At 33.7% G+C, this 13,637-nt stretch overlaps 2 protein-coding genes across 2 annotated transcripts; one reads left to right on the top strand and one right to left on the bottom strand.

Annotated features, from left to right (window-relative positions):
- Positions 1-842: 842 nt before the first annotated feature.
- LOC125828475 (CBL-interacting serine/threonine-protein kinase 1-like) lies at positions 843-8,572 on the top strand. Its single transcript, XM_049507768.1, has 12 exons — positions 843-1,257; positions 2,640-2,702; positions 4,386-4,457; positions 4,843-4,950; positions 5,066-5,146; positions 5,698-5,877; positions 6,313-6,537; positions 7,265-7,372; positions 7,458-7,574; positions 7,795-7,857; positions 7,951-8,025; positions 8,208-8,572. The coding sequence occupies exons 1-12, from the start codon at positions 1,027-1,029 to the stop codon at positions 8,301-8,303; spliced, it is 1,419 nt and encodes a 472-aa protein (XP_049363725.1). The 5' UTR covers positions 843-1,026; the 3' UTR covers positions 8,304-8,572.
- Positions 8,212-13,291, bottom strand: LOC125828474 (probable GTP diphosphokinase CRSH, chloroplastic). Its single transcript, XM_049507767.1, has 5 exons — positions 12,794-13,291; positions 10,345-11,277; positions 9,914-10,198; positions 9,647-9,772; positions 8,212-8,345 (listed from the first exon to the last, which is right to left on the bottom strand). Exons 1-5 carry the CDS (start codon positions 13,178-13,180, stop codon positions 8,334-8,336), a joined length of 1,743 nt encoding a protein of 580 aa, XP_049363724.1. The 5' UTR covers positions 13,181-13,291; the 3' UTR covers positions 8,212-8,333.
- Positions 13,292-13,637: the final 346 nt, after the last annotated feature.

The following is a 13,637-nucleotide window of genomic DNA, read 5'->3' as shown; positions in this document are numbered from 1 at the left end:
AACTAGTGCATTTCGTATAAGATCGAAACTTATAGCTTGATTCTCAATAACTTTTCAATATTCTTATCACTAGGTCAATATTGAATATGAATATTGTACATGATCATTAAAGAAATATATATATTATATTTATTATAATTTATTCCTTACTCATCATTGTTAAGATGAGTTTTTATAGTATCAATAAAAGTGGCGATGGAATGATAAGTGTGACATTTCTAACCGAGGGTAAATTAAATAGAATTAACCTATAGATTTTCGAAGACAGAACACATAACAGTTTAGGCAAATCTCACATAAAGAATATCTCCAATTCGCTAAATACATGCGTTTTTTTTTTTTTTTTTTGTGTAGTACCACACCTAAAAGACAAATTAATAATAAATAATATGTATCATGAATATAGATTATCTTTTTTGGTTTTCCACTCTCGATATTTGGAGCCTATATTTGACCTCTGACTAGATCCAAATCACGCGCTGCGGAGCCTATTCGGGAGTACAACGCTCCTAATAAAATTTTCTCCATACCCAGCCCTGAAACCTCTGGTTTAGGATTAGCAGTCTCACCACTATATCATAACTCATGAACTTAGATCAAATAACGATAAGTATTTTTTCATTTTTAATCAAAAAATTTCAAGGCAAAAAAAATTTTTGTTAGGTATATACGTCATAATATTTCACAAGTTATATCCCATATTTTTCTTAGAAATAAATTTTTAATTGATAAAACAGAAAAAATTAAAGACCTATCCATTTGTAGATTCCGCGAAAATTACCACGTTATAATAGTGGCCCAATTAAACTAGTATAAAAACTCAACGCACTCCATTGACGAAATGAGCCATTAAAGAAAACTTCAAACTTCAAAAAAACACACAAATCGTGCATCTCATTCTTTCTTCATATCCATTTCTTCAAACCAAATAAAAATCTACACAAAAAACAAAAAAAAAACCAGAAAATCAAAAGGGGTTTATACAAATCCCAATTTTTTTTTTCAATTTTTCGAATTCAGTGGGAAATGGTACTGATTCATCATCAGCAACAGCAACAGCAGCAGCAGGAAGAAGAAATAGTACGAAGAGAAAGAGGTAAAAAGGGAATGCGAGTAGGGAAATACGAGCTTGGAAGAACACTAGGAGAAGGTAATTTTGGGAAAGTGAAGTTCGCTAAGCATACAGATTCAGCCCAATCTTTTGCTATTAAGATTTTGGAGAAGAATCGGATCCAGGACCTTCGAATCACTGATCAGGTCTGTTATCGGTCTTCTCTCTGTATTTTTTTTCGATTGGATTTAGAATTTAGACGTTGTGGGTTCTGATTGAGATGGAGCTACGTAGAATCGAGGGGTTTAGTTTGAATCATTCTTCATCTCTGTTTTTTTCTCTCTCCAGATTGTTTGCTGTGGGTTTTACTGGGTCCGAGCTAGGTAGAATTGAGGGATTTGTTGAATCATTCTTCTTCATTTCTCTGTGTTTTTTTGGGTCTGATTTGGAATTTAGACGTTGTGAGTTTTGATTGAGGCGGAGCTAGGTGGAGTCGAGGGTGTTTAGTTGAATTATTCGTTTTTTTGTCTCCTTCTTTACTCCACATTGTTCTAGGGTTTACTAGGTTGGTGTCGAAGTTGGGTAGAATCGAGGGGTCAAATTTGAATCTTTCTTCTCTTGTCCTTTATTTTTCTATATATTTTTTTTGTGTGTTTGCGCACAAGTGGAGCCAGGAAGGGTCGAGGGTTCGTTTGACCTATGTAAAAAATTATGTTATTTATATACTATGTATGATTAAAAAAATAAATTATTTATATTAAATATTAAATATCCTTCAATTTCTTCATGTATTTATCGTTTTTCATATTTTGAATTTTATTAATCAAAGTCTTAGCCCCACCACTTTGGTTTGTATATATGAGAATTTCGGAATTTAATTTTTGTTGACTTTAATTGAGATGAAGTTGGATAGAGCTAAGGGGGTCCAGCTGAATTCTCTTTGTTTGAACATCATATTATGTGAAGAAAGTTAAATTGGATTTATTTGGTTATATAGGAATTATTGAATAATATAATTTCGATACAAGGAAAAATTCGTTTTTCCCCTCTCTTTGCTTTCATTTTTGTCTCCATAAATTGTATAGTCAAATATGTCGGGTTCTAATTGGGGTGAAGCTAAGTAGAACTGAAAGGCTTTAGTTGAATCTCTTTCGTTCGAAAAGTTATATACTATAGATAGGCTTTAGTTATATAAGTTCTTAATATTTCGAGTTTTGAATGATTTTTAAAATGTATATTTAACTTTGTTTATATTAGTTTTATATGCACATAGACATAAGATCCAATACTTGAACACTAATTTTGTCTCTACTACTTAGGTGAGATGGGTAGGTAACTTTTCTCTTTCGATTCACTATAAGTTAATTTGTATATTCGAATAAAGATATAAAATAAAATCACAAAAATTATAGCACAAGATTCTATTTTTGTGTTTTTTGATGAAAAGTAGCTAAAGGGGGAAAATGATGTTAGATTCACTAAAATAGTAAGTGGTAGAATGATTTTATTGTCACGATCTAGTAAAATTTAGCTATTTGTGTCTCTTCAACTTAATTAGCATTTAAATCTTTATGATTATTTTTTGCAGATAAAGAGGGAAATTCGAACCTTAAAAGTTCTCAAGCATCCTAATGTGGTTAGATTATACGAGGTACATTAATTTTAGCAATAATATCTGATACGAATAAATTTTTAAGATCCTATTATTTCTCATTATCAAGTTTAAATTAGAACAAGTCATCTCTCTCTTCTTATTTATTTCTTTTTCTTTATTTTTTTTAAAAAAGAATATTTTTTTTTTTTATTCTCTTTTTGAATATTACCCAAAATGCAAAATATTCATATTTTGCTTCAAGGAAAGAATAACTTGTTCACAACCCTGCACGTTTAAGAGATTCCTTGCTTCCTTTACTTTATACATAGTTAATGTAAATAATATTTACAATAAATCGATTTAAAATATGAAATATAAAATCTTTAAAATAAAATATGTTAATTATTATAATAAATAAAGATTATCTTGATAATGTAAAAAATATTTATACTGACAAAGTATATTACTTAATCTTGAAGTTAATTAGAAAAGAATCTTTTTATCTTAAAATAGTACTATCGTGCCTTGTAATACGTGTTTAGATTGATCTTATCGTAAAAAGAGATTTCGTTTGTGCAGTAAAATCTTTTTTAAAATATATAAAAAATATATTTTAGTGTTTGGATTAGTCATTTTTTTCCTTTAAAAAATAGATGATTGGGTTAAGTAATATAATTTGAATTTGAATTTAACTTTAAGAAGGTTTCTATATTTTTAAATTGTAAAAATTTCGTATTTACATCAATGAGTTGCTTTGTATATTAATAATAAAGGATATTAGTTTAGTAGGTAGCTATACTGGGTAAAAAAAATAAAAATATCTATATACTTAACTTTTATCTCTATTCTTTAACCTAAAGCTTAAACACGAGATCTTTAATAAGAAGCGATAAGATTTCTTTATTCCACCACACCCTTTGGTGATTAGTATATAACATACCCCGTTTGTCTTAATTTACGTGATACGTTTTCCTTTTTAGTTTGTCTGAAAAAGAATAATACATTCTATATTTAGTAACATTATAACTTCAAAACGTCTATTTTATCCATAATGAAATGATTTATCGTAGTATAAACATCTACGACTTGTTTTGAATCACAAATTTGTGTCACAACAAACATCACATAAATTAAGACGAAAATAATATTAACTTTTGAAATTCAGTTTGCTTAATTTTTTTAAAAAGCATGAATAAACTTATAATCTCGACAAGAGTACTCATCAAATTAATTAAAATGTCTGTGAGCTGACTCGAACACTTTATTTATTATTGATTAGACGGAAGATAATATGGGTGAGGATTGTCTAGCCATCTCCATCCATATTTTTGACTTTATGTAATATCCTATTTTCCTCCATAAATGTCTTGATTGATTATTTGTAATTAGGTCCAAAAATGTAATATCTAAGATGAATGGACCATGTGGTACCAAATTTAGCCACACAATAATAAAAGGCCCAACAACTTGGGGTACCATAAATTTTGACATTGACTACATTTTTATTTTTTTTTAGTAGTAGCAGCAATTTCACATGTAAAACGCTATGATAATGACTTTTTTTTTTATTACAAGACTGAAAAGTGATTATTTGTGAATTATACCCCTTTTTTGGGTGGGGCGTGGGGGATTTAAGTTTCATAAAATGACAATGTAAAAATAGTGCTACTAGTCAAATTTGTTGTAGTTTTTAAGTGATCTGATTGTATAAATATTTTTTTCCTTGACATGTATAAACAGGTATTAGCAAGCAAAACCAAGATTTATATGGTGTTGGAATATGTAAATGGTGGTGAATTATTTGACAGAATAGTAAGTAGATTTTCTTAATGACATAATATATAAATGTGATCTTTAACTTCGTCTCATCTGTCATTTATGCCCTTCAACTTTGAATTTATGCCCTTCAACTTTGAGTGTGCACAAATAGAAACTTAAATTTGTATAAATTAGACACACGCACCTTACATGGCAATTTGCATCCTACGTGTACTATACCACGTAGAATACATTGTCTACTTGTTCAACTTTATACAAGTTTAAATGATACGAGTTGAAGGACATAAATGTCAGTTGAGGCTAAGTTAAATGACATATTTATGTATTATATCTTTCTTAATTTGCCATTAACTTTGTGTGTGTGTGTGTTTTTTTTTTTTGCATTAAATTAACTATCTCCATTAATCGTCATTGATAGGCTTCTAAAGGTAAACTTTCAGAAACACAAGGCAGAAAACTATTTCAACAATTAATTGATGGTGTTAGTTATTGCCATGACAAAGGTGTCTTCCATAGAGACCTCAAGGTAAATATAGTACAAAAAATGTAAATATTTCTTTTTTAAAATTTATACTTTCTTCATTGGAAAATTGTCACAAACATATTGTATATATTATAATACTTGTTTTCACAAAATGCAGCTAGAGAATGTGCTCATTGATGGTGGCAGAAACATAAAGATAACAGACTTTGGACTAAGTGCATTGCCTCAACATCTTAGGGTATGGTACTTAACTTGTGACTAGTAATAGTCAAGGTGAATCTAACGTTTAGAGTCAACAGATTCAGAATGGATGTGATCAATTATAAATTTAGAGGGACTAATACAAAATGTCTTAATTTAACCCTTCGTTATACTTTGAAATCATTCATACTTTTGTTGTTCACAAATCATCTCATATCTTGTCCTTGAACCTAATGGAGCTCCAACTTGAAGTAAAAAAGAAGGTAATTTATAAACCATAATTGAAAGTTGAGCTTACATCTTTTTGACACGTGTAATTCGCTCAATCTACAATGAAATTATGTAAAGTCAAGGGTTAGTACAAGACAATATGCTCACAGTAAGGGTATGAATGACCTCAAAGTAAAAAACGGATGATAAACTTAAGATGTTTCGAGCCAGAAGAGTAGTGCATTTCAATTGAACTTATTGACTAGCTTTGGATCCGCCTCTAAATATTAGTTGAGCGACCATCTTGTTCACTTACTTTACCATACAAGCATGTTTATTTGTTGTCAAGCTAAGTCAGCTCTTCTTGTTCATCTATAGGATGATGGCTTGTTGCATACAACATGTGGTAGTCCCAACTATGTTGCTCCTGAAGTTCTTTCTAACAGAGGCTATAATGGTGCAACATCAGATACTTGGTCCTGTGGTGTCATTTTATATGTCATCCTCACTGGTTTTTTACCCTTTGATGATAGAAATCTTGCAGTGCTTTATCAAAAGGTTAGTTTTTTTCTTCTTCTAGTGTGTGCACGCGTGCAATGGCCGATCCATAATTTAGACATTATGAGTTCTGATATATGTGTTTAACTTGTTTTTGTGCACATAGAGAGATATCTACTCTAAAACACTAGCTCTCATTTGGCCATAGATTTTGAACTTGAAATTTTTTTAAGCAAGGTTTTCAAAATCTTATCCAAAATCTATGGACAAACGCTAGATAAGTTCTGTTGAATACGCAATGCTATTGTTATTTGTTGGGTCTGCTACTATACATGTTGCTATGTGTTTTATATGGAGTCGTCTTTGGTAGCGAAGTTTTTAATATTGTTTTTAGGGATTGTTAATCAGATTTTTAAAGGGGTTTGCTATGTGTTTTATATGGAGTCGTCTTTGGTAGCGAAGTTTTTAATATTGTTTTTAGGGATTGTTAATCAGATTTTTAAAGGGGATGCTCCAATACCAAAGTGGTTATCACAAGGAGCAAAGAATCTTATAAAGAGGATTGTTGATCCAAATCCACAAACTAGAATAACAATGGCAGAGATTAAAGAAGATGAATGGTTTAAACAAAACTATACTCCTACAAATCCTGATGAAGAGGAAGATTTGGAAAGTGATGATACATCCTCTGATGATGAAGTGTTGACAATACATGAAGCAGTATGTCTTTCATCTTTAAATTGTTTGTCCATGTCTTGCATTATCTCGTATTTGTTGAACAGTGTGATCATCTCATCTAAAAGCTTAGTTATATCTTCAACATGCTTAGTTTGGATAGTTGAGGTAGCTCAGCTGGTAAAGGCTTGGGTCAAAGTCCTTCAGGTCGCCGGTTCGAGCCCCAGCAGGGCCACTGGAGGCATTACAAACCGGCCGCGTCTCCAGGGCCCCGTGGAACTAACCGTGGTGGACCCGCCTTGAAACAGCGGGACCCGGTGGGTACAGCTAGTCGGGTTCGCAAAGCGACGCCCGGAAACCACGGTTAAAAAAAAAAAAAAAAAAGTTTGGATAGTTGAGCACGTTAAAATTCTTTTTGATAATGGGTGACCGTGAGAATTTGAATCCTAAGACTTATGTCTACTACTATATATACATGTTAGAGAGGATACATTTTCATTTACTTTTGTTATATCTTTAACGTATATCATTATGCTCGTGTATGTTGAACTGTGTGATCATCTCGTTTAAGAGTTTAAGAAGATCATCCCATGCCTCCATGTGTTGATCATACACTTTTTGATGGCCAAGCATGCTAAAATTCTTTTTGATATGGCTGACCATGAGACTTGAATCTTGGACTTCACTACGATAACATGTTAATTTACTTAATTATATCTTCAACGATGTCGTTATTTTTGACTAATTGATCTTTCTTTATATCCTTGGACAGCCACTTGACATAGAAAGAGATCCAGAATCACCTTCTCTAATCAACAATGCCTTTCAACTCATAGGAATGTCCTCATGCTTTGATCTTTCTGGATTTTTTGAAAATGAGGTAAGCTCTTAACCTTAATTTCTTCGAATCATACGATGATCTATCGATAAAAATACCTAAACATAATTACTTGGAATTTATCTAGGATGTTTCTGAGAGGAAGATCAGGTTCACATCTAATCTCTCTCCAAAAGAATTGCTAGATAGGATTGAGAATTTAGCAGTTCAAATGGGATTTCAAGTCCAGAAAAAACCTGGAAAGGTTAGTACATATATGTTCATATGTTGTCTCTTACGCCTTCATAAATGTTTTGTCTTTGCTTTCGTGAGTCAAGGATCTATCAGAAACAACCTCTCTACCTGTCACGGTAGGGGTAAGGTCCACGTATACTTTACCCTCCGCACTCCCTACTTGTGGTACTATACTAGGTATGTTGTTGTTGTCGTTGTTGTAAAACCTTGTTTCTGTGTTTGTATTGTAGTTAAAATTATTGCTAGAGAACAAAGGTCAAAAAACACAAGCCAGTCTTTCAATAGTAGCAGAGGTAAGTAAACATTTGAGATACTTAACTTCTCTTTGTTTTCATGAATAATACAACAAAGTAGTAAAAATCTAACATTTTTACCAAATTTTTCAGGTTTTCGAGATTAGTACATCCTTGTATGTTGTAGAGTTACAAAAATCTTCCGGGGATTCTACAGTATATAGACAGGTACATTATATCTACACCCTCGTCAACATTAGTAACAACCAGAGGCGGATCCAGGACAGGTTCTATGGATTCAACTAAACTCATAGCTTTCAGCTCGATCCTTGAATCCACAGACTCGAGATCCTGGATCTGCTCTGGTCGTCAAACCGTAGACACTAATCAATATATTTTTCATTTCACAGTTGTGTAATAGATTATCAGATGAATTGGGAGTCCAGCAAAGTGAAGAACTACTGACAAATCTAATTGTAAAAGATGGAAATCATACCAGTGAGTAAGCCCATTCTTTATCGTCCGAGAAGCAAGAATTACCTCAACAACTGAGAGTAACAGAGTAGAAGACAGTAAATGAGATGCAACTATAAATATAGGTCTATTGTAATGTTCATATAACAGCTGTTGGATAAGAAAAATCCGCGGTAAATATAAGTTTCTTTCGTTTTCCCCCTCTGCTAACTCTGAAGCAGCTGTTATTTTGTACATTCACATAGCTTTGTTAAAGAAGGCACAATGAAACTATCAATAAAGGGCAAAAATAGTTAACTTAGTCTAGACATCATGTCTTTACTTTTTACTGTGTTATCTTGCCTCACTCTTTGCTACATACTATTATGAATTATTATGTGGTCGGCAAACTTTTCTTTCTACGAGCAACCTATCAAATCGGATCATGTATTTGGGTTTTTTCTCATTGTATTCAAGAGAAATAGTCCTAAGAAATTCCTGAGGGCCAGTGGCACACAGTTCGAAACTTGGTGGATAATGGGCCTGCCCCTCTACCCCTATCTACTTAAATACCCATTTTTTCGTCTGCAACAATAGGCAGTGGCGGAGCCAGGCTTTTCATTAAGGGGGTTCAATATATAAAGAGTTAAACACACAGAAGTCGAAGGGGGTTCAACATCTACTACATATACATAAAAGTTAATTTTAGCCATGTATAAACATTCTAATTTTCCGTCAAAGGGGGTTCATCTCCTTACTAGGTCCGCCCCCAACAACAGGGTTCGAACTTGTAGTGTGTGCACATCACGTGCTCTTACCGCTAGACCAAACCCCGTGGATGGGTTCTACCCTTTTCTTCTATATTTGGACAATCTATGAGTACATATACATGACAATTTGTCTCAGCAGATTGTCGAAAGCAATGTTCCTTTCTGTACCAGAATCAGGAAAAAAAGAGTTCAATGTTAAACAGAAATATCAAATTCTCACTAGGAAAGTAAAACCAAATTTTCTGGTCATTGGAAATAAAATAAGCATCGTAGAAATATTGTTTCGAGATCCAAATACTATTCCAAAGAATGAGACCGTACAACCAGAGACAAATTTTCCAATCCAAATGATGAACTACAGGTATATTTATTCACTCAAATGTGTACATTCTGTCCATAAAATACTATGTACAAGAGTTGTACAGAAATGATACATGTTACAACATACAGATGCATTATATTTGATTGAGACCGTGCGCAGATAACTATTATACAGAGGGATTGAGTATCTTTTCCTGGAAAGATATCTGCTTTGAGGCTTCAAAAATCCCCAGTATAGCGCACGGCCTTCTCAATAAATACATACATAAAGAACACAGATTTAACAGAATGTACTAATTTGTTACCAGACTACCACCTTGCTCTTTACTGTACAGTTGAATGAAACCCGTGTCGTTTGCCGATTGTAGCTTAGCATTTAACAGTGTTTGGTAATGATCATCTCTATCTTCTAAATTCCGGATGAATTCAACCTGAAACAACATTAGTATTATAGTCAAAAGTTGAACATGTTAGAGAATGACTCACGTAGGAACTTGTTTATATGTCATCCAAGAGCAAAGAACTGTTCAAGGCAATTTGAAAGTTTAAATGATTTATATTAGTTCATGTACCTGGTTCTGAAATATATCAAATTCATCTGAGCTCAGAAAACCATCACTGTTTGAATCGACAAGTTGCATCATCTCCCGTGCATCGTCTCCTGGGGCACCAAGTTCTTCCATCACTTCCATAAGTTCGCCGATGCTTATTTTACCATCTCCATTCTTGTCAAGAAGACGGAACACCCTGCCTCTCTTGTCAATATCCAGACCTTTTTGATTCGCCGAAGGAAAATCTCTAAGACGCAATGCTGCAAGCTCTGCTGCAGCGATCATGATTGCCTTCAGATGCCTCGCCTGTGTATGATTTGACGACAAACAACATAAGCATAGACAAAAGTGTAGGGGTAAGGTTTGCGTACATCCTCTCCCCAGATAAGTATGTTGTTGTTTATGTTCGAAATATGTTGGCATTATGAAATGGGATCTAATACGATGTTTACCTCTTCAGGATCAGTAACACCGCCCTTGTACAATGCATGAGATGCTTGCCCTCCAGATGCTAGCATATCCATTTCTGCTGTTCGTATTTGAATTTCCATTAGCGGTCTAGTCCGTCCATTTTCACTGGTATCAACAGCCATGTGCAAACTTCTATATCCATTTGCCTTAGGCCTTAAGATATAGTCCTTTGACCTACTTGGTATCTCTTCCCACAAAGATTGGACAACTTCACGTGCTCTGTAGCAAGCCTTTTCCCCAATTTCCGTCTCATCTACTCCTGATATAGGAGTCAATACAACTCTTAGACCTAAGATGTCATTCACCTCTTCAAGCTTCCGACCATCTCTCAAGAGTTTCTTCATGGTGCTATAACGACTTTTATAACGACCCTCAACAGATATCTTACTCACCATTCCATTTAATAGTGGATCAGATTTAAGGGACTGAAGCAGCTGCTCCTTGCAGATATCTATCAGAGGCTTATTTCCAGACTCGTGACTTCTCAACCATGCATCAAGATATAGATACGAGTAAGGAAACATGTATCTAAAAGAAAGATCCTCGAGTTCAAGAGATAATAGGTTAGTTCCGATGGCATGCGCTAGAGGAGCATGTAGTTTCATAACCTCGAGTGCTATCATCTGCTGCCGGTACCTAGGTAAATAATCAAGGTGCCTCATCATATCGAGCTTGATAGCAAGGTCTAATACTAATGCCCTGACATCATAGTAGGTCAGACAAAATTTCCTCAATGCAGTTGCGCTATCATCATCCAATACTTCTACCTTTAAGGCCATATGCTTCACACGCAAGCTTTCATGCATTAAATGAGCAGTACTGGTACCAATCCGATCCCTCACGTCATATATTGATATAGCACCTGCCTCTAGAACTTCTCTTAGTAGCCCAGTGGATATAACTTCAGCATCCATCTGTAACACATGGCAAATACCTTTTAGCTTTCACTTAAATTGAGTATGCACACGCAAACACACAGAGGGCGCAATAGCAAGCTTCCAATAAGGGGTAACAAAGTCATGCTTTGGATTCTGAATCAGCAGGTGGTGCATCTGAAGAAAATTGACGAGAAAACCATGTTTGATTATAAGCACATGCTCCCGCATTATTGTTGGATCAGATCATCACTCTAAAAAGTGTGTATTTTTAACCAACAAAAATATAACAAAAGATTGGAACATCTCCAACTGACATTACCAGAATTCTGGCTAAACTAACAAACAATCAATCAATCAATTACGCATGTCACCCTGTAACCAGAAATGTAACTTACTTTATGGAAAAAATGTATTCCCTCAGTATTATTTTCTGTGAAGGCATTTGACCAAGCACATCACTTTGCAATGTTAATTTAACTTATGTAGTAATATATATTAGTGACGATGGAACAACACAACAACAATATCACATCAAAGTTCAAGTGTGAATAGTTTAATGAAATTAAATTCTTGAAAGCCGTGAATGCTGTGGAGAAATAGAATGTAGAACCTCCCAAAATGAACAGAATGTCACATAAACACCCAAGTCCACAAATGCTCGACATGTGTAATTCTTTTTTCATCATTTCCATCATCATAAATCATAAAAACGGACATTAGATCGTAACAAGAAAAATAATTCTTTAATTCGTTTACTACTCCCCATAAAATTACCGTTAACCATATACATTGACTTGTAGCACTAAATCAACTAATCTTAGGCAAATATACAAATATATATATATATATATGATTTCTTTCCCTATGTATATTGTTAAATCATTAAAAAAAACTCTATTTGTTCAACACATTAAGTAAAGGTAGAACCGTTGGGGCAAATTTCCTTCTACTTTACTCTAATCCCCCTTCCTTCATCTCTTCTTCATAAAAATAATGAAATTTAACATGTAGTACAATAAAGTTTCGAAACTATTTTTGTCACATAAAGCTCCAATTGGCATAGATTTTGAAGTTGAAACTTGAAATTATGAGTATTTGAAGTTGCGATTTTTGAAATTTAAAGTACTGTTTGGACATCCATTTTACTCTGAAAAAAATCAAAATTTTGGTCTGAGCCACTTTTTGGGAACTTGAAAATATTGAAGATCAGATTTCAAATTTCATGACCAAACAGATATACGAAGATAAATTTCAAAATCTATAGTCAAACGCTAGCAAAGAACTGAACTTTACACATTGTAACATCAAAGTAAGCTTAGTAGATAAAGTTCAGTTAAGTTTAAACTTATAATAAGACATATCAATAGTATTATAGTAATCTAACTTTGCCATTAACAAAACTAAGTGAAAATCAACACTATAAACATCGAATACGAATAAAATTTACTGAACTTTACACACTACATACAGTCACATTCAGATAATAACATCACATTCAGCTTAGCTTAGTAAGTTAAAAGCTATATACATCGAGTGTGAATAATTTTTTTACCTGCAAATCAGCTAAAATGACAGCAACAGAGAGAGCTTTCGATATCGGAGATCGACCATCGGGTGCAAGTGGAAGTGACTGAAGAATCGGAATACACAATTTAAGAGTCTTAAACAGCAATCGAGAAGAGCTAGTAGAAAGAACACTATTATCCATTCTTTCAGTTAGCTCATTGAAAGCACCCACTAACTCCACTACCATTTTCCCGCCGGATTGTTCCGGCGCCGCCACCACTGCTGAAACCCTCACGGCGGAGGAGATCTGGGTCTTACAACTCCGATTCCGGCGCCGGCGGAAGTAATTTGGGGATTTGGGTAAGTGTAAGTGTGGGGATTTTTTAGTATTTGGGGGGAAATGGAGAGTGTAATCGTTTAAGTGGAGCTCCATTTGGATGGAGAAATGGGTTATGGTGATTTTGAAGATGGAAGAAGAATCGCCATGGATGAATTTTTGGTAAATTTACTGAGAAAATGTGGAGGAAGAAAGAAGAAAGTAGACCTGTGTTTTTTTCTTCTTATGGATAGTGGCATGCCACGTGTTGAATATGTCAATCTTATATATATATTATTTTTTTATTATTTTTTTTATTTATTTTTATTTTTACAAAGTTTGATTAAATTTGAATTTGTATTAGAGTCAAAATTTAAGAAAGAAAGACAGGTTTTCAATATTTGTGTGGATATAAATTATTTCATATGGGTAAAATGGACATTTAAAAGTTAAATTGAAGCACGAATTGTAAATGAATTCGTGAAAAATCAGACTTCAAATCGACCTTCAAAGGCTCATTCTACGAGCCCAATTTACGGCACGTAGATGGTTTTACGGTCCGTATAGGGTCCGT

The sequence above is a fragment of the Solanum verrucosum genome, unplaced genomic scaffold (genome assembly GCF_900185275.1).
Source record: "Solanum verrucosum unplaced genomic scaffold, falcon-dt-bn FXZP01000273.1, whole genome shotgun sequence".
Lineage (NCBI taxonomy): Eukaryota > Viridiplantae > Streptophyta > Magnoliopsida > Solanales > Solanaceae > Solanum > Solanum verrucosum.
The sequence above is the reverse complement of the archived record's forward strand: the minus strand, read 5'-3'. Positions and strand labels throughout refer to the sequence as shown.

What these genes read in the sequence shown, in the direction of transcription:
- LOC125828475 (XM_049507768.1), top strand. Translation starts at nt 1,027, where the DNA reads ATGGTACTGATTCATCATCAGCAACAGCAACAGCAGCAGCAGGAAGAA. An exon ending in GTGAATTATTTGACAGAATA is followed by an intron (nt 4,458 to 4,842) that starts GTAAGTAGATTT and finishes CGTCATTGATAG; the next exon opens with GCTTCTAAAGGTAAACTTTC. An exon ending in CTGGATTTTTTGAAAATGAG is followed by an intron (nt 7,373 to 7,457) that starts GTAAGCTCTTAA and finishes GAATTTATCTAG; the next exon opens with GATGTTTCTGAGAGGAAGAT.
- LOC125828474 (XM_049507767.1), bottom strand. Translation starts at nt 13,180, where the DNA reads ATGGAGCTCCACTTAAACGATTACACTCTCCATTTCCCCCCAAATACT. An exon ending in TCATTTTAGCTGATTTGCAG is followed by an intron (nt 11,278 to 12,793) that starts GTAAAAAAATTA and finishes CATGTGTTACAG; the next exon opens with ATGGATGCTGAAGTTATATC. An exon ending in GTGTTACTGATCCTGAAGAG is followed by an intron (nt 10,199 to 10,344) that starts GTAAACATCGTA and finishes AATCATACACAG; the next exon opens with GCGAGGCATCTGAAGGCAAT.